The sequence below is a fragment of the Peromyscus maniculatus genome, chromosome 2 (assembly GCF_049852395.1).
Source record: "Peromyscus maniculatus bairdii isolate BWxNUB_F1_BW_parent chromosome 2, HU_Pman_BW_mat_3.1, whole genome shotgun sequence".
Lineage (NCBI taxonomy): Eukaryota > Metazoa > Chordata > Mammalia > Rodentia > Cricetidae > Peromyscus > Peromyscus maniculatus.
The window spans coordinates 158,196,051-158,216,347 of NC_134853.1; the positions used below are offsets into that span (position 1 = coordinate 158,196,051).

At 48.1% G+C, this 20,297-nt stretch overlaps 1 protein-coding gene across 13 annotated transcripts in view; it reads left to right on the forward strand.

Annotated features, from left to right (window-relative positions):
- The window catches only part of Ubr4 (ubiquitin protein ligase E3 component n-recognin 4), a 116,158-nt gene that overhangs the window by 50,941 nt on the left and 44,920 nt on the right, over nucleotides 1–20,297 (forward strand). For 2 of the 13 annotated variants that reach the window (XM_076565549.1, XM_076565542.1), the window contains exons 44-64: nucleotides 814–971; nucleotides 1,901–2,072; nucleotides 2,383–2,584; nucleotides 3,337–3,500; nucleotides 3,958–4,174; nucleotides 5,300–5,516; nucleotides 6,237–6,269; nucleotides 7,375–7,438; nucleotides 7,752–7,886; nucleotides 8,963–9,137; nucleotides 9,861–9,944; nucleotides 10,034–10,174; nucleotides 11,171–11,292; nucleotides 12,161–12,272; nucleotides 14,425–14,555; nucleotides 14,666–14,843; nucleotides 15,212–15,316; nucleotides 16,765–16,902; nucleotides 17,545–17,719; nucleotides 19,027–19,123; nucleotides 19,681–19,788. In XM_076565549.1, coding sequence (XP_076421664.1) covers nucleotides 814–971; nucleotides 1,901–2,072; nucleotides 2,383–2,584; nucleotides 3,337–3,500; nucleotides 3,958–4,174; nucleotides 5,300–5,516; nucleotides 6,237–6,269; nucleotides 7,375–7,438; nucleotides 7,752–7,886; nucleotides 8,963–9,137; nucleotides 9,861–9,944; nucleotides 10,034–10,174; nucleotides 11,171–11,292; nucleotides 12,161–12,272; nucleotides 14,425–14,555; nucleotides 14,666–14,843; nucleotides 15,212–15,316; nucleotides 16,765–16,902; nucleotides 17,545–17,719; nucleotides 19,027–19,123; nucleotides 19,681–19,788 — 2,928 coding nt within the window. The remainder of the gene's footprint in view (nucleotides 1–813; nucleotides 972–1,900; nucleotides 2,073–2,382; nucleotides 2,585–3,336; nucleotides 3,501–3,957; nucleotides 4,175–5,299; nucleotides 5,517–6,236; nucleotides 6,270–7,374; nucleotides 7,439–7,751; nucleotides 7,887–8,962; nucleotides 9,138–9,860; nucleotides 9,945–10,033; nucleotides 10,175–11,170; nucleotides 11,293–12,160; nucleotides 12,273–14,424; nucleotides 14,556–14,665; nucleotides 14,844–15,211; nucleotides 15,317–16,764; nucleotides 16,903–17,544; nucleotides 17,720–19,026; nucleotides 19,124–19,680; nucleotides 19,789–20,297) is intronic. The other 11 variants (XM_076565546.1, XM_076565543.1, XM_042272218.2 and 8 more) reach the window with 9 other exon arrangements.

The following is a 20,297-nucleotide window of genomic DNA, read 5'->3' on the forward strand; positions in this document are numbered from 1 at the left end:
CTTAGAATCTGTTATCAGAGTTACTATGTCTTCTCAGTGACATGTCGCTCCAGCAATGAGGGATTGCTAACGAAAAACACCTTTCTAAAAAATATAACTATTTTATGTGTATGGGTGTTTGCTTGCATGTATGTCTATGTACCACATTCATCTGGCACTGAAGACCAGAAGAAGGTTATCAGTCCTCTGGAATTGGAATTACAGACAGTTGTGCGTTGCCATGTGGATCTGGGAATTAAACCCAGGTCCCTGGAAGAGCAGCCAGTGCTCTTAACCACTAGAGCTATTACTCCAGCTTAGAAAAACTCTTTAATAATCGCACATGACCAGTTCTGGGTAATGCCCAAAAGGAAACCGCCCCTAAACAGAAATCCCCTTCAGCTTATGTAGTTTCACAGCCCCAAGTTACTTGAGCAATTAAACATGTTTTACAGAAACAGAGATCCCAAGGTTTGGTTGTTCGGACAAATGGGGAGATTTACAGTGTAGAGTACTGTCAGTTCTCCTGAGACAGATCAGGGCTGCTCTTCCCAGGTAGCTCTTCACCAGGTCATCCTGCCTACCTGGCAGAACTGTGCCCTTCCTGATAGAGGCACATGTCAGCCAGGGTCATCTTCTCTTCCTTGCCCTGCAGCTAGAATTTACTTTTGTGTGGCATACTATTTTCTGAGGATCTCAACCTTCCTGTGACAGTTATATGAGGTCTTGTGCTTGGGGTATGGAAGTGTCTTGTGGTGGTTTAAAGTCCTACCCCAGAACCTAGGTTCCAGCTAGTAATAGAAATCCTGCACATGTGTGTCTTTTCTCCTGCAGGACAGTAACAGCCAGGTGGCAGGTGGCGGCGTGTCTGTCTACTATTCGCACGTGTTGCAGATGCTTTTCTTCAGCTACAGTCAGGGCAAGTCCTTTGCGGCCACTGTCAGCAGGAGCACTCTGGAGGTGTTGCAGCTCTTCCCCATCAACATCAAAAGGTGAGAGCCCTGGTGGGATGCCGGCCTCCTGCATGCCCTCCCTCCTCATCCCCCCCCTCGCCTCTCCACTATTACTTCACATACTGGCTCTGACCAGGCTTGCACTACTCCAGTTGAGTATCTTTAAAGACAAACAGCCATGATTGGCAAGTTGGGCTACCTGCTTGCTTGTTCTTCACCATGGAGACACCAAGCTATAACAGGCTGAGAGGATTTACTGTTACACAGAGAGAAAACCTGTAGTCAAGGCAACTGGTGTGATTTTAACAATGACCAAGTTTCAAGGAGGAGACAGTGCCAATGAGACACTCACCCTGCCCCAAGGCCCTTTCATTTTTGCCTTCTTGAGGAGCCCCCCTCGCCCCATCAGTAAATAGGACACACATCAGTCCTGGGGGTGTGGCTAGAACTGGGACAGGTAAGCATGTTCATCAATTTTCCTGATGTCAGAGGCAGGTGTGAGGTGGTGAGTTCTGTTTAAGGAAGAAGAGATTCAGAGTCTCTTCTACTCCTTAGCTGCAACAGAAGAGCTGTTTTAGATCTGTAGGGAATTAGCCTGGTTTGGAATGCCATCAAATGGGCAGAAGAACTGTATAGGATACCATGTCATCCACCTTAGGCAGCCCTGTGGCTTTAATAGTTGGTAGTCTCGAAAGGTCACTCATTCCAAGTAGCGAAGTTTCAGGAGGACTCTTGCAGCACACACTGGAGTGATGGTAGCACACACATGGCTCTTAGTAAACTGACCCTTGGCGAATCTGAATCCTTGGCCAGGGATTCTGTTCTGAGTAACGTAGCTACTCTTTGTAGGACAGTCCTTTTTAAAGGCAGGGACTGAAAAACGGGGGGGGGGGGGGGGGGGGGGGGAGAGGGAGACGAGACGGGACACGACACGACACTGACACCACGTCTACTTCTGTTGTCTGCAGCTCCAATGGTGGCAGTAAGACTTCTCCTGCGCTCTGCCAGTGGTCTGAGGTGATGAACCACCCTGGCTTGGTCTGTTGTGTCCAGCAAACTACTGGCGTGCCTCTGGTAGTCATGGTGAAACCAGACACTTTCCTCATCCAGGAGATTAAAACTCTTCCCGCCAAAGCAAAGGTCAGTGCCCTTTCCCACATTTCCTGCTTAGGAATTTATTCCATCTCCATATTGTGCCATAAATCCATCATTCTAGCACTGGGAAGTCTGAAGCAGGAGGGTTAAGAGTTTGGGGGCCAGCCCAACCTGCATATTGAGCCCCCATCTGAAGAAACAAACAAAGGGATGGCTGGGCCTTTGCTGCCCTTCTGCCCCCCAACCTGCCTGTGGAGCTGAGGTTCCCTCCTCTCTCCGAGGCTCCGAGCCACAAGTGTGAGAATTAACCCAGTGCAGACTCCCACCCCACCCGCCTTTTATCCTCTCCTCCTAGATCCAAGACATGGTTGCCATTCGACACACCGCCTGCAATGAGCAGCAGCGGACGACCATGATCCTGCTGTGTGAGGACGGCAGCCTGCGCATTTACATGGCCAATGTGGAGAACACCTCTTACTGGCTCCAGCCTTCCCTGCAGCCCAGCAGCGTCATCAGCATCATGAAGCCTGTGCGAAAGCGCAAAACGGCTACAATCAGTAAGGCCCTCCAGAACCCTGCGGCAGGGTCAGCAGTCTTCTAGACAGTGACAGAGCAGGTCCCTAGGATGGTCAGGAGATGAGCTGGCTTTCTTGCTTGCACATTTGGTGAGGTCAGAAGCTAGTCCTAGCCAATTTTTTGAAACAAAGGCTCACGTGGGCAACTACCATTTGCTACCCACTTTGAGCCAGCAGTTTTTGGTGCCCCATAAAGAATGTTGTCTTCAGGTTTGGGTTTTCTTTGGAGTTAGGGAAGGTGGCTTACCTGTGCATTTGATCTCATTGAAGCATAGATCCTTCAGTTGCCTAATTTCCCTAGACTAGTGTGGACGTCAGGTCTTGCTCCTGGCTGTGAGAGGACTCTTTGAAGAACAGTAAGTGTGATTTTTAGGAGGGAATGATCCTGGCTAAGTGAAGTATACTGTAGGCATCATTATGTTTTCTTAAATTGTTCTAGAGTTTTTATGTTTGAGATGATGATGTAGCTTATCATCTTATAAAGAAATAGATTCTGTTGTGTTATGAACTGTACACTCCATACTGATACCAGGTTCTGTATGGTGGGTCACAGTGGTTGGGGTGGTACGCTGGAGAGCTGATCTTGATAAGCATCGTGATGGGACGATGATGGAATCTCACTTGGTTAGAGATTAGAGCGTACGAGCACGGGCTCCGTGTTGAACCCGGAGTGAGAGCAGAGGTGCTGAGACCAGGTACCAGTGCTCCCGGGCAAACTGGCCCTGTCCCCACAGCAGCCCGCACATCCAGCCAGGTGACCTTCCCCATCGACTTTTTTGAGCACAACCAGCAGCTGACGGATGTCGAGTTTGGTGGCAATGACCTCCTGCAAGTCTACAATGCACAGCAGATAAAGCACAGACTGAACTCCACTGGCATGTATGTGGCTAACACCAAGGTGAGGAGCACACAGGGCTGGCTCACTTTCTGGGTTAGCATTCTGGGGGCCAACTCGTGTCTGTCTTTTCAGCACTAGGCTTGAACCCAGGCACTCCACCATTGAGCAGCACTCCACATGAATTAGAATCAGACATAGAATATGTACTCAAGAGTTGCTCACTTTTGCTCAAATGATCCTTGAATAAACCGACATTCTTTCAACTGCTGAAGGTCTTGAGTCCCACTAGGCTAAATTTGAACTATTGTTAGCAGGGTTACTATGTACAGAACGACAGGGTGGTTAATCCTTGTGAGGGCGTGAAGTTGTGGGGGAGGGAGCCTGACACTGTCTCTCCTCCCTTGGTCATGACATGATTAGGATGGAGTTAAAGAAATGAGGTCTTACCTAGTAGCCACTGAGGCAGTGTGGGAAGAAGGGTTCTGGGGATTTGTGACATGTGCTTTTGTCCTTGCAGCCTGGTGGCTTCACCATTGAGATTAGCAACAACAGCAGCACTATGGTGATGACAGGCATGCGGATCCAGATTGGGACCCAGGCAATTGAACGGGCTCCATCATACATCGAGATCTTTGGCAGAACCATGCAGCTTAATCTGAGCCGTTCCCGCTGGTTTGACTTCCCCTTCACCCGAGAGGAAGCTCTGCAGGCTGACAAGAAGCTGAACCTCTTCAGTGAGTGAGCCATCCAGGGCAAGCTGGAGCCTTCTCATTCTGACTAGAATAGACGACCACTAGGTGGCCCTCCACTGTTAGGGATTCCTGCTCTACCTAGTTCTCCCTTGATTTGAGGTGTAAGAGGTAGGCTGCTGGAAAAGGAGACTGCTTTTTTTCTTGTTGATGGTACAGACTTTTTGCATGTTAGGTGAATATTCTACCACTAAGCTATATCACCAGCTCCTTTTAAACTTTTTATTTTGAAACAAACAGGCCTTGAACTTGGGATCTTCCTGCCTTAGCCTTCTGAGTATCTGGGATTACAGACCAGTGCCAATAGGTCTATTAAAAAGAGTAGATGTGGTGGTACAGAGAGGGCACGCTCAGTTAGCTATTTGCTTTGGTGTTGCATTGGCCTCATCGATGGAGCTCTTCTATTTCAGAGGAGGCAAGACTGATCAACATGAAATCAAGAGGCATGTGCTCTATCAACTGAACTATATCCTTGGCTAAAAGCTTTTTACATTTAATTCAAGCATTCATTCATAGACAGGGTCTCATGTATTTCAGCCTGTCCTTGAGTTCACTGTATAGCGGAGTATGATCTTGAACCTCTGATCCTCCTGCCTCTACTTCCTAAGTTCTGGAATTAGAGGTTTATGTCACAATGCCAGTTTATGTGGTGTTAGGGATGGAACCCAGCAAGCACTCAAGTGAGCTATATCCCTAGCCCCAGGCTTTCTGCACTTTACATGTCCCTGAGCATTTACTGGCCGTTTAGCTGAAGTTCTTTCTCCTAGAAATAGTTACTTTTGTTTGGATGGTGATGACCTGTTTTCTGGTGACAAAGAAAGTGCTTAGAGACCACTGGGAATAAGGGCTGGAGGTGGAACGCCAGTGAGCACCAGAGGATCTTTAGAGTGATGGTTAGGGTCTTTCCCAAGTAGGAGACATCAGACTGGTCCATCGAACTGTTCTTGTGCATTCAGCAGTGAGTGCTGCCCAGTGCCTCAGCAGACACGGCTTCCGAATCTTCGATAGATGTGATTTACACCTGTGCCTGACTGTGCTGTGCTTTGCCTTGGAGTGTGACACAAGCTCTAAGTAAATATGCTTCCTAAAGGCTTCTCTTGCCTATTGCAGTCGGTGCCTCGGTGGATCCAGCAGGCGTCACCATGATAGATGCTGTAAAAATTTATGGCAAGACTAAGGAGCAGTTTGGCTGGCCTGATGAGCCCCCAGAAGAATTCCCGTCTGCCTCTGTCAGCAACATCTGCCCTTCCAACCTGAATCAGAGCAATGGTACTGGGGAGAGTGACTCAGCTGCTCCAACTACGACCAGTGGCACTGTCCTGGAGAGGTACCAGTGTTGGCAGGGTTTGGCTTTGTTCTTAACCATTTTGCATTGACTGCAGAGCCCTTCTATGTCTTGAGTCTCCCAAGTCTAGTCTGTGATTGTCAAGTTCTCACACTGAACGTTCAGTTTCTCCCTAATACACAGAGTCTGGGAAATGGGCTCAGAAATCTGGGTCTCTGTCCAGATAGAAGCTTGGTTGTTTATTGAATGTTCCGTAAGCATTTGACTAGCCAGAGACTGCAGACTAGAGAGTGTTCACAGCCGTGCTCTAGATGAGGGTCCAGACTGAAACAGCAGCACACATCTGCCCTCTGTGCCAGTCCTGTCATCTTCTCATCTTCCTCTGTGGTAATGACACTGCCAGCAAGAGAGGCTGCCGCAGCATCTTGCAGGAAAGAGCAGTGTCCTTAGAGCTCCCTACGGTGGCATTCGTCAGCACATGCTTGGCTTCCTTGTGCTGGGTGGCTGCTGGTTTGCCATGGTAGATGAAGCAGGTCCTGATGTAAGAGTGAGTTTCTTACATTGTAAAACCTGAGATAGCCATGCTTGGAGTTGCTGCGCCCCACCAGCAGCCTCCCCACTTCTGCCTTTCTTCCCCACCTCCCCACCCCCTCACCTCCACCCCACCCCCGATTCATATATCGTTTGCTTAGGATGTGTTTCTAGGTTTCTCTGAGCTTCACATTTTTTTCCTTTTTTTTTTCCCTTTGCTTCTCCCCCAAGTTCTGAAACTGAGTCCCTAACCAAGCTGGACCGGTTAGTATGCCCTGTTTCTTTTCTCTGCACGAGTGCGTGTGTGTCAGAGAGCAGCGTCCGCATTGGTGTGGCTTTGCGCTGATTGGCTTCTGTTCCAAGTCCTGCTACTTTTCTGTTCTGGTCATTGCATGGCTGCAGAGCTCTCCATGTGTAAACTGGAGCCTACCTGGGACTGTGAGTGCACCCTTGGTGTTGGCCACATCAGCCTCTCGGCTCTGTCTTCCTTAACCCATTCTTGCTGCTCATTCTGTAGGACAGATGCGAAGGGATGGGGGTAGAGGGGCAAAATGCCCCTACCAGTTCATAAGCTCCTGGAGCTTGTTCCACTTCCCTTTATCCTGTGCTTCCTCCATCTTCCCTCTGTCTTCAGTGCCTTCCTTTATCCCTGCCCTTTCTCACTCCGGCTACCTTCTCAGTGCTTTCCTTTCCTGTCCAGACCCCAGCTCTCAGGATGATGGTTGTTTTACTATGCCACTTAAATTCACAGGAGTAAGCCTAGAGCATGTTACCTGATAGATACGATTTAATGGCCGAACTTCCTGCTTCTTCCCTAATGGAGAAGTTCCATGTTCTATCTTTTGAATGTTCCAGTGGCATGCATCTAAAAATAGTTTGTTTGTTCCTGTACTTAAAGCCCATAGGAAATGCCTTGTGCATTTTCCTGGCTGTGTAAGCAGAAGCCTAACCTTAACATTGCCAGTGTAAACAGATGGCTTTAACTTCTCCCTTGTGCCTCCCTTTGCCCACTGATCTCTGAGCACCTGAGCTTCGGGCACTGTTGCATCGAGACTTAAGCCCCTCTCAGGATCCCTGCCACAGGCAGTAGAAGGAAGCACATTTATCCTCTTTGAGGAAGAAAAGCTCGTCTTTGAGTGGCGGATTATGAACATGGCCTCAGGTTGATCTCCGAGCAGGAGCCAGGTTTCTTCTGGCCTGTAACACAGGCAGCGATATGCATGGCGCCTGTGGCAGGTTTTATTGTGCTTTGATTTTGTATTTGGCATTCGATAGCTGTCCCCAAGATCCTCACAACTACAGCTTGCCCGGCTGACGTGAGGCAGAGAGAACAGTGCTTGTACTCAAGCCAGGCTTTCTGTCTCCCCAGGCTGGTTGTGAGTTCTTTGGAAGCCCTGGAAAGCTGCTTTGCTGTTGGCCCAATCATCGAGAAGGCAAGTCATTTCTTCAAAGCACACAGGAGCTTTCTGAAGAGGCAGGAAGTAGGGTTGTTGGCTGAGGCCTGTTGCCTTAGAGCATAAGAGTATGACAGCACAGTCTTGATTACAAAGCATCCCTGATCTCTGCACCTGTGTTGTAGGAGGGTTCTAGTTTCGAAATCTTCTTGTCTGATCTTTCTAGTCCATGGAGGGTAGCCTGTCTTGGCTAGCCTGCAAGGAAGGAAGGGGAGAGGGGGAGAGGGCAGACTAGAGGGTATCCCATGCTGCATCGGGGGCTCAGTGCTAACCCTACTGTTTTCCACATCAGGAGAGAAACAAGCATGCAGCCCAGGAGCTGGCCACTCTGCTGCTCTCCCTGCCAGCACCTGCCAGTGTCCAGCAGCAGTCAAAGAGTCTCCTGGCCAGCCTGCACACCAGCCGCTCGGCCTACCACAGCCACAAGGTAATCAATCGTCCTTCTCTGGGAGTCCTTCTGTAGAAATGGAAATTGTCCTCACAGGGAGTCAAGTCAGTTGGCTCTTCGTCTGGAAAGCAAGGCCCTAGTGGAGTGAGAAGGAGGAAGGAACTCACACTGAGATTAGAGCCAGTCCCAAGTTTCTCCCAAGAGATGTATGAATGCTACTCTAGACTGAGAAAGCAGGCTATTAGGCCACTGGAACTTGCTTTATTTTTCTGTCTGTGACAGGACCAGCAAGTTTAGAAGAGAGTGACTATGGGTGGGAGAGTGCGAGGATCAGGATGTACCCTAGGTGATTAATACACTGTTGTTCCAGCCCTCAGCTGGGGGCTGGGGTGAGAGGCATACATGTGTGGCAGGTGGTTGTTGAGTGGGGGTTATTGTTGGGCCTCAGAGGGTCTCCAGAAAAAACCAGCCAATATCTGCTGAAGGAGGTAAGCTGAGCCTCTTTGGGTAGATGGGAAACATGACAGTGCAGACCAGTTGGAGGAAAAGCACTTGGGCACTGCCAGCCTGGCGTTTGTGCCTCTGTCCCGTAACATCAAGGAATGTATTTAGCTTGCCAAGCTTCCCAAGGAAAGGTTGTTTAGAAGCATCATCCTTGGGTAAAAGGCCCTACTGAGGGATGGCTGCTGCCAGAGGAAGTGATCTGCTGCTGTAGTTGTTGATTGAGTAGATACTATTTTCCTGGGACACTGTGAAGCTATTTATGTGGTTGTTGAAATTTTTGTTTGTCTTTTGTTTTTCAAGACAGGGTTTCTCTGTGTATCAGCTCTGGCTGTCCTGGAACTCATTTTGTAGACCAGGCTGGCCTTGAACTCACAGATCCACCTGCCTCTGCCTTCAGAGTGCTGGGATTAAATGTGTGCGCCACCACCACCCGACCGACTGTTGACTTTTTAAAACACTGTTGATTTTGTATCAAGCAGTTGAGCATTGGGCAGCCTGAAGATTGGTTTTGATAGCTGGTGACAGTTCTTGACAGGAGTTTCCAGCCCTCCGTGTGATTCAGTGCCCTGCCTTTGCTTACGGTTAATCCTCTGTGACCCTGTGTTTTATAGGACCAGGCATTGCTGAGCAAAGCTGTGCAGTGTCTCAACACATCTAGCAAAGAAGGCAAGGACTTGGACCCTGAGGTGTTCCAGCGGCTAGTGATCACAGCTCGCTCTATTGCCATCATGCGTCCTAACAACCTTGTGCACTTTACGGAGTCAAAGCTGCCCCAGATGGAAACAGGTGAACTTGGCCTATGTGGCCGTGGTCCTGAAACCTGCTTAATGCACTTTCTTTGCCCTCTGTCATGCTCTTCTTGTTCTTGTTGGCTCTGATGACAGATAATCTGTTCCCTGTTTTTTAACTTTGTAGGGTCTCTGATGTTGCCCCATTTTAACTAACCTGACCATCCTTGAATTTGCTTAGTGTTCTGACCTCAGCTAGTCTGTTGTGAAGTTACGCCAGGGTGAAGCTGAGCTTGGTTTCGCCCTGGTGCCACAGCAGAAGTATGGCAGGAGTGGGATTTTCCTACACTGAATCTCGTTGTAGAGGGTGCAGAAGGTTATGCTCTGGGTGAAGCTGAGCTTGGTTCCGCCCTAGTATTTGGAGGCAGTGTGCTGCGTGCTGTGGTGCTGGTCTGGCGGCAGTGTGTACTGTGTGTGTGCAGTGGCTTCTCAGTGCTTCTTCCATCCTCTCCTCACATTGGCTGGCTGTGGCTCAGTACCAAACCTGGTTTGCCATCATTAGAAAGAGCTTGTGATGCCCCTGCAGTCCCCTGTCACCTGTGTGTTCCTGTATGCCATTGCTTTCCTGTCTGTCCTTCTAAGGATGCAACCCTGCAGTCCATCCCTTTGGTTTAGTCAGACAGTTGAAACAGGCATCTTTGACTCTGCTGTACAGATCCTGAATGCTCCCCTCTCTATCTAATTCTAACACACAATGTTTTCTGTGATGTTCCTTTCCCAGACTGTTTTTTTCCCAGATGTGCCTGCTGGAATCTAGGGATAGTTGGCATATTGATTGGGGCCCCACTTGAAACTCCCTCCGCAGGCAAGCTTCCTTGACCTGAGTTAACCTTAAAACAAATTAAATTCTGTCTTAGATTTACTATCGTTAATAATTTCCTTTCTCCTGCGTAGAAGGAGCGGATGAGGGGAAAGAGCCGCAGAAGCAGGTGGAAGGAGATGGCTGTAGTTTCATCACTCAGCTTGTGAACCACTTCTGGAAACTCCATGCTTCTAAGCCCAAGAATGCCTTCCTGGCCCCTGCCTGCCTGCCAGGTATCATGCTAGCAGGGCTCCTTGGACTTGAGACTAGTGAAGTAGGTGTAAGCCCTTCAACAGTGTGGCCTTTTCCTCCAGAGCACTGGCAGAGAGACGTGTGTGAGCTCAGTGCATTGCACCCATGGACACTAGCAGTGTGGTGGGCAGGTGTGCGTGCATCGTATATATCCTACCTTCGTGTGGGATTGCATAGTTCACATGGGGCCGCCGCCGATGACAACTCTGTACTTGTTATTCAAAAACAAAATATGTGAAAGATTTGAGATTAGCACATGCCTTAAATCTCAGCACAGGCAAAGGCAAGTCAGTCTCTGTGAGTTTGAGGCCAGCCTGGTCTACACAGTGAAGTTGCAGGATATCCAGGGCTGTTACACAGAGAAATCCTGTTTTGAAAATTAATTAATTAATTAAAAAATAAGAAGAAGAAGAAAGAAAGACTTGGTTGAGAGACTTATATATTCAGAGGTAGGAATATAAGAGAACCTGCCATGGAAAGTGTTTTCATTTCCAAGCTGTTGTTGCCTTGGTTCTCTTATGTGTCACATTCCTGAAAGCTGGGGGAAGAGGGAAGAATAGATGCCCAGGGCCCATTGTTGTTTGAAGATCACTTGAGACCTACACCCTAAAAGGTCTGTCAGAGACCTGCTTTGTCAACCCCTCAGGTTTTGGGGAATGTGGGGGTGTTGTTACCTACCCACACCGAGTTTCCCTGCCTTGCCTGGAGCTGTCTCTAGTGATTCCTGCTTCTCTGGGGCAGGCTCTGCAAGGGCTTTTGAGGACACTTACAGCATGGGGGCCTTAATAAAAGCAGCTCCATCACAGCTGACAGGCCACTCCACAGTGTGGGTTGTTGGCCTGCTTTGCTGTGTGTCTGTCTGTTTTTGTCTTGCTGCCTTCTATGTGATAATGAGAATTTGTGCTTTTGTCTCAGGCTTTCAAGGTAGGAGTTGTTTTTGTCAACAGATTTTTATATGATCCTTTTCTTCCGTTCAGGCCTCACTCATATTGAAGCTACTGTTAATGCACTGGTAGACATTATCCATGGCTACTGTACCTGCGAGCTGGACTGTATCAACACAGCATCTAAGATCTACATGCAGATGCTGCTGTGTCCTGTACGTATGAGCACAACCCTTGGTGCCTTTGGTCAGCCTGGGAGTGTGTGGAAAATAGCTTTAATTTGCTAACCTAATGAAATAAAATATACTTCCAAACTGATGGGAGGGGCTGGAGAGACGGAGGGGCTCAGCTGTTAAGAGCACTGGTTGCTCTTCCAGAGGCCCTGGGTTCAATTCCCAGAAACCACATGGCAAGTAACAACTGCCTGTAACCCTTGTTCCAGGGGATCTGACACTCTCCTCTGACCTTGGGCATTGTATGCAGGTGGTACACAGTCCCACAAGCAAGCAAAACACCCACACACAAACAATAAATAAACCTTTTTAAAAAATTGATGGGAGTTAGTAATTGCAAATATCAGTAGAGGCTGTAGGGAATGAGACTGGGAAGGGAGGGCGTGGTCCTTCCTCAGTGCTTTCTTTCCTGCACGTACTCTGACGCCTGCTGTGGAACCAATGCTGAGTAAGTATTGTTTAAGTGAATGCACGAATGGCTGTGTTATTGTGCCTGTTACAGAAGATAAGTGTTAAAAAGTGCTGTTTATGTCATGGAGCAAAGAGGAACGTGAGGGCTTGATTATGTGATGAAAAGTCAAAGCTCATTTGTAGAGAGCCAAAGTGGCTTCAGGATCAAATGGCCTTGCAGACGATCCTCGGCAGCTAAAAGACAGAAAGGTGGTGAATGGTCTTACCATGCCAAGTCTGGAGAGGCTGGCCTGCTCCATCCTGCTGCGTTTGGCCAGGAGGACGCAGGTGAGAGTAGACAGACTTCTGCCTTGTCTAAGTGGCTGACAAGAGAAGACGGTGGAGTCGCTGCTCATGTTGATGGAATACCTGAGCTTGACACCTGCCTTTCAAACCCTAGGACCCTGCTGTGAGCTTCTCCTGCAAACAAGCTCTAATTCGAGTCCTAAGACCCAGGAACAAGCGGAGACATGTAACATTGCCCTCCTCCCCTCGAAGCAACACTCCAATGGGTAATGTGAAGTCTGAGTTTGGGGTGTACACAGGGTGGGCCTGTGGGGCCAGGAAGAAGGTGCAGCCTTGGGATATGCTACCCACATGTTGACCATGGGCTTTTCGGTTTTCTGTTCCTTTAATGTTCTATACAGTAGTGTGGCACATAAAAATGTGTATAAATAGAATAAAATAAAGCCAAGGCTATGGGAACATAAAGGTGCCATGGTAACATGTCCAGGACACAGCACCTGCAGGACCAGTTTCCGCATGGTTAGTAAGGGAAGATCTTGCATTTGGCTGAAGCATCCTAAAGCCATAGGGAAAACGTGTAAAGACAATTTAAAAATCACTGTGACACTGAGGCAGCAGGGCGTGGGGTGAGGGTACAGACACTGAATTTCAGGCTAGCCTGGTGTATGTGGCAAGACCCTGTCTTCAAAATCAAAAAACCAAGGTCTTGTATGTAATCGTTAATAATTAAAACAAAACAAAAGCATTGCTATTGGACGTGGTGGAGTGTCTGCGTTCTTGGCCTCAGGAGGATGAGAAAGCAGAAGGGTTAAATGTTCAAGGCTAGCCTCGGCTATCAAGTGAGATGAGAAGGGAGCCTGACAATCTGAATTTGAACTGATTTGTGGGACTCATGTGGTAGGAGGAGAGAATTGACTCACTACAGTAGTCCTCTGTCTTCCACGTGAGCTGTGACGTACCCCACAAAAATAAATAGGAAATGCAAAAAAGTAGTCACAATGACTAAACATTCAATGTATTTTATTTTATTTTCTATTTAGAACAAAACTGCTTTTCATAGCACAAACTTCATTAAGGGTCCTATTTGTTGCTTACAAGCAGAACCCTGAGTGAACTTATTATATATAATAATAATAATAGGTAGCAAATTTCACAGACTTCCTTCATGATGTATTTGCATGACCAAGTGCCATACTTGTGAAGAATAAAGAGAAGTAAGTTACAGAAGGTTTAGTAATAATGTGATATATTGCTGTTTTAACTAGGAGTTAGTATAAAAACTTAGGGAAGAGCTTTGCATTTTGTGGTACCATCTTTGAAATTCAGTGTCTGGCTCTCCCTGGCAGTTTGTCTCAACTTGGACTAGCTGTGTCTCAGGTGCTCAGTAGGTACATAAAGCTGTGCCTAGTGTGGACCAATCATGGCTTCTTTTGCAGTGCTGGAAATTGAACTAGGCCTCATGCGTGTTAGACAGCGTTTACTGTAGTCCCATCCCACAGTACATGTCTTGAGGAATGTATATGACTAACTTTCAGACACTCTTCTAGAATAACATTTATTGTGTGAGGGGCCTAGCAGATGACTCAGTTGGTAAAGTGCTTGCCTTGCAAGCAGGAGGACCTGAGTCCAGACCCCCAGCATCGGGGAAGTGGAGATGTGCGGATGCCTGGGCTGACTGGCAGCCAGTCACCCTGAGTCAGTGAGTGCTGGTTCAGTGGTCCCAGGGAGGCCTGATCTCTACTTGGCCTCCACATACATGCATGCACACATCCACAGTGTGGGAAGTTAGTATTTCTAAGAAAGGACTTGCTTTAGCACCCCAGCAAGTAGAACACAGATCTCCGTCCTTTTCTAACAGTCTGAGATCTCACTGGGGCTTCCTCCTTGGTAGAAGGGTTTCTACAGCCTTCTGGCAGGACCTGCCACAGTGCCTTGGTTTCCAGTCTATGGCTCCAGATTTCAGTCATGGTTTTGGTTTTTCTCATAGTGATTGTATAGTTTGACTCTCACAGACCTGTTTGGAAAATGGAGTCTAGGCTGCAGGGACAGGGACACTGACACTCTTGAGTTCTTTTCCTGTCCTGTCAAAGCTTTGTCTTCTGAGAATGGAGCCTGGCGGGCCTGTGGGGTTCAGTTTCTCTGTTTTTTGAAGTCTTAATTTTTTTTATCCTTTCTGGACTGTAAGAGTCTTTTCCTGTCAGGGGAGGGTTGGGCTGTTAGTGCTGACCACCATCTTCCCCAGACCCTGCTAGTTGCAAGGGAGAAGGAAAGTAGGCATCCAGTGGAGCACCTACAAGTTTGCCCTCACAAGTGCAGGGTGCCAGCTGGAGCCTTCTTTAGGCTCTTTTGCTATGTGACCAATCACATTATACGTCAAGCATTAAGTGCCTTTAGGTGACTGGGATTTCTTTGACCCAGGAGACAAGGATGATGACGATGATGATGACGCAGATGAGAAAATGCAGTCATCAGGCATCCCCGATGGTGGGCACATCCGTCAGGAAAGCCAAGAACAGAGTGAGGTGGACCATGGAGATTTTGAGATGGTGGTGAGTCTGGCAGCAGGAGAGGGGAGGAGGAGCCTCCAGCTCCCCTCTGGTTCCTACGCAATAGCTTTACTGTGTGCTGTGGGACACTGATGGGAGTTTTTTCTCTGCAGTCTGAGTCGATGGTCCTGGAAACAGCTGAAAATGTCAACAATGGCAACCCCTCTCCCCTGGAGGCCCTGCTGGCAGGTGCTGAGGGCTTTCCTCCCATGCTGGACATCCCACCTGATGCAGATGACGAGACCATGGTTGAACTAGCCATTGCCCTGAGCCTGCAGCAGGACCAGCAAGGTAGAAGGCAATGCCAGGAACATAGCAACCTTGCACAGGGAAGAGGGCGTGGCAGTTACTGATACCCTGCTGACTTAGCTTGTCCCGGACTGGGAGAGAGGTTGATCTGGGTGAGAGCTGCTCAGAGGTACAGGTGGAGAGTGAGGGATGGCTCTGACAGTTCTGGGCCAGAAGCCAGTCTCACAATGACCGCTGGTTTGATTTGTGAATGGGTGCCTCTTGAATCTGTAACTGAACTTGGTGGGTGGACAGCAGTGGCCAGAGGGGTCATGTGCTGGTGTTTAGACTCCTGAGGACAGCAGATGGCCAAAGCAGTGCTGTGGATGGGGCTGAGGGGATGCTGTGTTCACTCTCCACTTGTTTCCCAGGCAGCAGCAGCAGTGCCCTGGGCCTGCAGAGCCTGGGACTATCCGGCCAGGCACCCAGCTCTTCCTCTCTGGACGCAGGAACCCTCTCTGACACCACAGCATCAGGTAACTGTCCACAGCAAGGAGCATGGCTCAGGGCCCTGAGACCCTGCAGCCCTGTTCAGTGCTGTGAGAGTGTGACGGGCAGCTGCTTTGACAGGCCATCCTGGACTTCCTGTTTCTGCCTCGGCTTTAGCCATGTGCTCTGGAAGGGATAGTGCTGCCGCTTGGCATCAGCGCTTGTGGCCCCGCTTCCTCACACTTTGCATGCTGCCTGGCTTTGGCTGATACGCAAGGAGAGGTCCAGGGAGTATCATGTTGGCTTTACAGCGTTCTGCTAGAGTTCTAACATGTTAGACAGTATAGAAAGAGACAAGAAATAAAGCCAAACTTGACTCTTAGCCTTCATTTGCAAATTGATTGAAGCCACAAGCAGCCAGCAGTGACTTGTGAGCATGGGAGAGAGGTTTTTGTCCAATTCGGTCTCTAGGAAACCTTCTTTACATTGTCTTTGTTTTGAGTCTCTTTCTTAGCCTGGTAAAATTCCAGATAGAGAGTTGGACCAAACTGTGGGTGGCAGTAGCACATGGGAGAGATCCTTTGAAAATCAGCCCAACCATGAAGGGATAGGCACTTGTGCAGACTGCTGCATCCCTGCATTTGCTTATTTTCTTTTGGGAAGGTTAGCCTGCTTAGATTTAGGAAAACAAAAACAAAAACAACAACAACAACAAAAACCAGAGTGGCTGTCCCTGCCTGCTGTCATGGCTTTTTTGCTTCTCTGAAGTCTCTTTGGTTGCTTCAAGGTGATGGTCGTGTGGTGATATGTTGGTCATGTCTGTCATGCTCTCTGGCTGTCTTGGCTTTCCTCCCCTGTGTATCTCATCCAGCATTTTCCTCCTGTCTCAGCTCAGCCCTGATCCTGGATGCTGTGGCTGTCTCTGGGGAATTTCCTTGCTTCATTATTAGCATCTGATGAGGATGATGAAGAGGTGTGAAATTTTCTAATGAGCTCTCCTCTGGGCCATTTGACTAAAAAAAACAAAAACAAAAACAAAAGATAAAAATCAAACAGTTGACTCGAGCTCATGACACAGTGATTTCATAACAGCAGATGGATTGCTGAGCAAACCTCATTGAATTCTGTGCTCTGAATGGCAATGGCTAGTTTGGATCTCTCAGTAGGTGTCAGTAACACCTAGACAATGGTGACCGTGAAGCATTTAGCTAGAAAACTCATTGTCCATGTCACAGAATCTTACTGAATCTGCACATGCTGTAACAGCGAAGGAAATGCCCAGTGCACTGGGCTTTCACTTCTGTCCGAGTGCTGTCGGCAGTACACCTTGTAGAGTGTCTGTCCCTTTGTCCATTCATCGGCAGAGCAGATCTCGCCCTTTTTTCTCTGACCTCCGGACACTCAGACTGCCTCGTGTCCTCTGCAGTGTGCTGTGGTGCTTTCACCCCACGGAGGGAGGGGTTTGTACCTGTAACAGCTCTCGTTACTCTCTCAGCTCCAGCCTCAGATGATGAGGGCAGCACCGCAGCGACCGACGGCTCCACCCTGCGGACCTCACCCGCTGACCATGGCGGGAGTGTGGGCTCGGAGAGCGGGGGAAGTGCGGTGGACTCCGTGGCTGGCGAGCACAGTGGTAATGTGCCCCGGGGTCTTGGTCTCTTTGGGCTGGGGATGGCAGACAAGGTAGTAATCCCTGCCTTGTGATTTTTTTTTTTTTTTTTTGTGTGTGTGTGTGTGTGTGTGTGTGTGTGTGTGTGTGTGTGTGTGTGTGATTGCTTTCTGCAGAGAAAAGTTGTGGGGACTCACAGAGAGTCTGGTGGAGTCATATGACCTTAGCCATGGAATGTCAAGTGTTCTGTGACTGGAGCTCAAATTCAGTGGCTAATATGGAAACATTTCAGTGTCTTTCAGTTGTCTCTTAGTTCAAAAAGAGCAGTGATACTTATGCTAACTGGCGATTAAAATGATTGTGGTATGACCTCGAAACCCATATTTCTATGCTTTTTTGCTACCTACCTCCTAAGGGAATTCACTGATAAGCAAGTCGGTCCCCCAATACACCCACTGTGAAGTTTGCACATGCTAGCAGTTTTTTAGCTGAGGCCAAGGACAGTTTTGCGGGTTGCACAGGTGAAAACTGAAAGGGTGCAGTGGGACCAGGACCACACCAGGGTTCTGCTATATATCGTGCTATAGAAAACTGTTGAAACTAACATTTTCCCATCATGGCCAACCTTGGGGGTTAATGTGTGCTTCTAAAATCATTTCTCTCCAGTGTCTGGCCGGAGCAGTGCGTACGGTGATACCACAGCTGAGGGGCACCCAGCTGGACCAGGGAGTGTCAGCTCAAGCACAGGTGCCATCAGCACCACCACTGGGCACCAGGAGGGAGACGGCTCTGAGGGAGAAGGTGAAGGGGAAGCTGAAGGAGATGTGCACACTAGCAACAGGTCAGGACCAGCCTGTCACTGCCACCCGGCCTGTCTGTCTGAGCATTCAGAACTGGGAACGGAGTGGCGGGTGCTGAGAGTGTGGGCTCCCAAGTATTACAGGAAGTGAAAGCTACAGTTTCCTCCCAGGCACTGCCGACTTGAGGGTGCTGTGGCTCCCAGCATGCTTTGGAAGTGGGACTGTGCTGCTTTGGCTAAGGTCTGGCTGGAGAGGTTTTGAGGGCTTGTGGAAGGCACCCAGCTGGGTGTGTTCTTTGTAATACTGTATTTCTTTTTCAGTGTAAGTCAAAGCCCATACAGCTGTTTAAGGGTATGAATTTGTAGTAGTTTGTCTTTCTTATTGTACTTAAGCCAAGCTATGGGGATGCCTGGTCATAAGAAGTTAACCCTTCAAGTCTCTAGGCTTGGTTTGCTAGTGTTTGTTAAAGTCTGGAATTTTCCTTTAGAATGTCTTTGTCACGATGCTATTTTGGCCTCATAAAATGAGTCCGGACTTGCTTCGGTTTTCTTTTTTCACTGGAAGAGTTTGTATAAGATTTATTTCTCTCACAGATTTTTTAGAAAAGTTCACCAGTAAAGGTTGGTCTGAGTCTGGATTTTCCTTGAGGGAAGGTTTTTTTTTTTGTTTTTTTTTTTTTAAATACAAAATCATTTTTTTGTGTGATAGAGAATTATTTCTGTTTCTTTTTTTGTTTGTTTGATTTTTGTTTTGTTTTGTTTTGTTTTGTTTTTATTTTTCGATACAGGTTTTCTCTGTGTAGCCCTGGTTGTCCTAAAACTTGCTCTGTAGACCAGGCTAACCTTAAACCCATAGAGATCCGCCTGCCTCTGCCTTCCAAGTGCTGGGATTAAAGGTGTACCACTGCTGCCCTGCTATTTCTGTTTCTTTATGAATCAGTTTAGGCATTTTGCATTTTATATACAATCTGTTAATTATGCTAAAGCTGTTGGTTGGGGCATAAAGTTGTTCACAATACTTTAAATAATAATAGGATAATAACTTCTATTATTATTATTATTATTTTGCTCTTGTAAGAAAGTATTTCACCAAGTACCCACAGCTGCTGACCTGGAACTCACTCAGAGCCCAGGCTGGTCTCCCACTCAGATTCTCCTGCTTCAGTCTCCTGAGTGCTGGGATGGATTACAAGGATGTGTCACTCTGCCCAGCCTTAGTTCTTAACATGCTAGGCTTATTCCTGAGTATCCAGCTCCTCATTGGCCCCAGTGGCGGAGGCAGGAGCTGTACTTAGCTGGGTCTTGATTGTATGCCACTTGATGTTCCATGTGCATCCTTGGCCTTTCAGGCTACACATGGTTCGCCTGATGCTCTTGGAGAGATTACTGCAGACACTACCCCAGTTACGAAACGTTGGAGGTGTCCGAGCTATCCCATACATGCAGGTATTGCTCAGTTCTCCTGGATCAACTGTGTTACAGTCAGGCTATCCTGGGACAATGCACTTTTTCAGGCCTCAGAAGGCTGATGTTACAGTATGTAACATGGTGTGTAGTCTGAGCTGCAAGTTGCAGCCCTTCAGGTTATAACTGTGGTTGGGGGATGCCTAAGGTCAGCCTGCTAGGTAATTTACAGAACTAGAACACAAGGCTTTTCCTGACACACAGTCTGTGTTGTCTCTGTCCTAAGTACTGGAGTACACACTGTTCTTTAATTCTCAGATCAGCACAATGTCCTGTATCACACCACTTAGATTGGCATGTTACTCATTATTTTTATAAAGTTTCTATAAAGTCTTTTCAGTGATGCCTCAAATGGCACAGGTCAAAATTTGATTTTTACAACCCTGAGCTCTTAAACTTGGGCAGACCTGGAACCTAGAATGCCTCCTTGTATCTCAGGCTGGGCAGAGAAGTCAGCAAGGTCGGGATTGCTTCATGATACACATGTTCAGCCATTCTGCCTTAGGAAATTGGCTCTCTGTGTTCACTCTGTCTGCTAGGTCATTCTGATGCTCACAACAGATCTGGATGGAGAGGATGAGAAAGACAAGGGGGCCCTGGACAACCTGCTCTCCCAGCTCATTGCCGAGCTTGGCATGGACAAAAAGGTAAAAGTGGGAAGGTGTGCCGTGAGGAGAGCGGGGATTAGCCAGGAGCCTTTCTCAGTTTCTTCCTTTCTTAGAGGAGCTGCCTCTGGGTTCTAGTTCTGGTTCTGGTTGCTATGACAAAAGCAGCGTTAAGGGAGCAAGGACTTACTCAGTTTACTGTCAGGTTATAGTCCGTCCTTCAGGAAAGCCAGGAACTCGGGAACCTGAAGTGGCTGGTTGGCCGCTTTACATCCAAAAGCAGGGGGCAGAGTGAATGGACACGTGCTACTGCTCACCTAGCTTCTGTGTATCTGTTCTATGGGTTTTTCAGATAGATAGATGAATGGATGGATAGATGATAGATAGACACACAGACAGACACACAGATACACCTCCAGACAGGGTTTCTCTGCATAGCCCTGGCTTTCTGGAACTCTCTCTGTAGACCAGGCAGGCCTCTAACTCAGAGATCCACCTGCCTCTGCCTCCCTACTGTGAGATTAAAGGAGTGTACCACAGCCCAGCTGCTT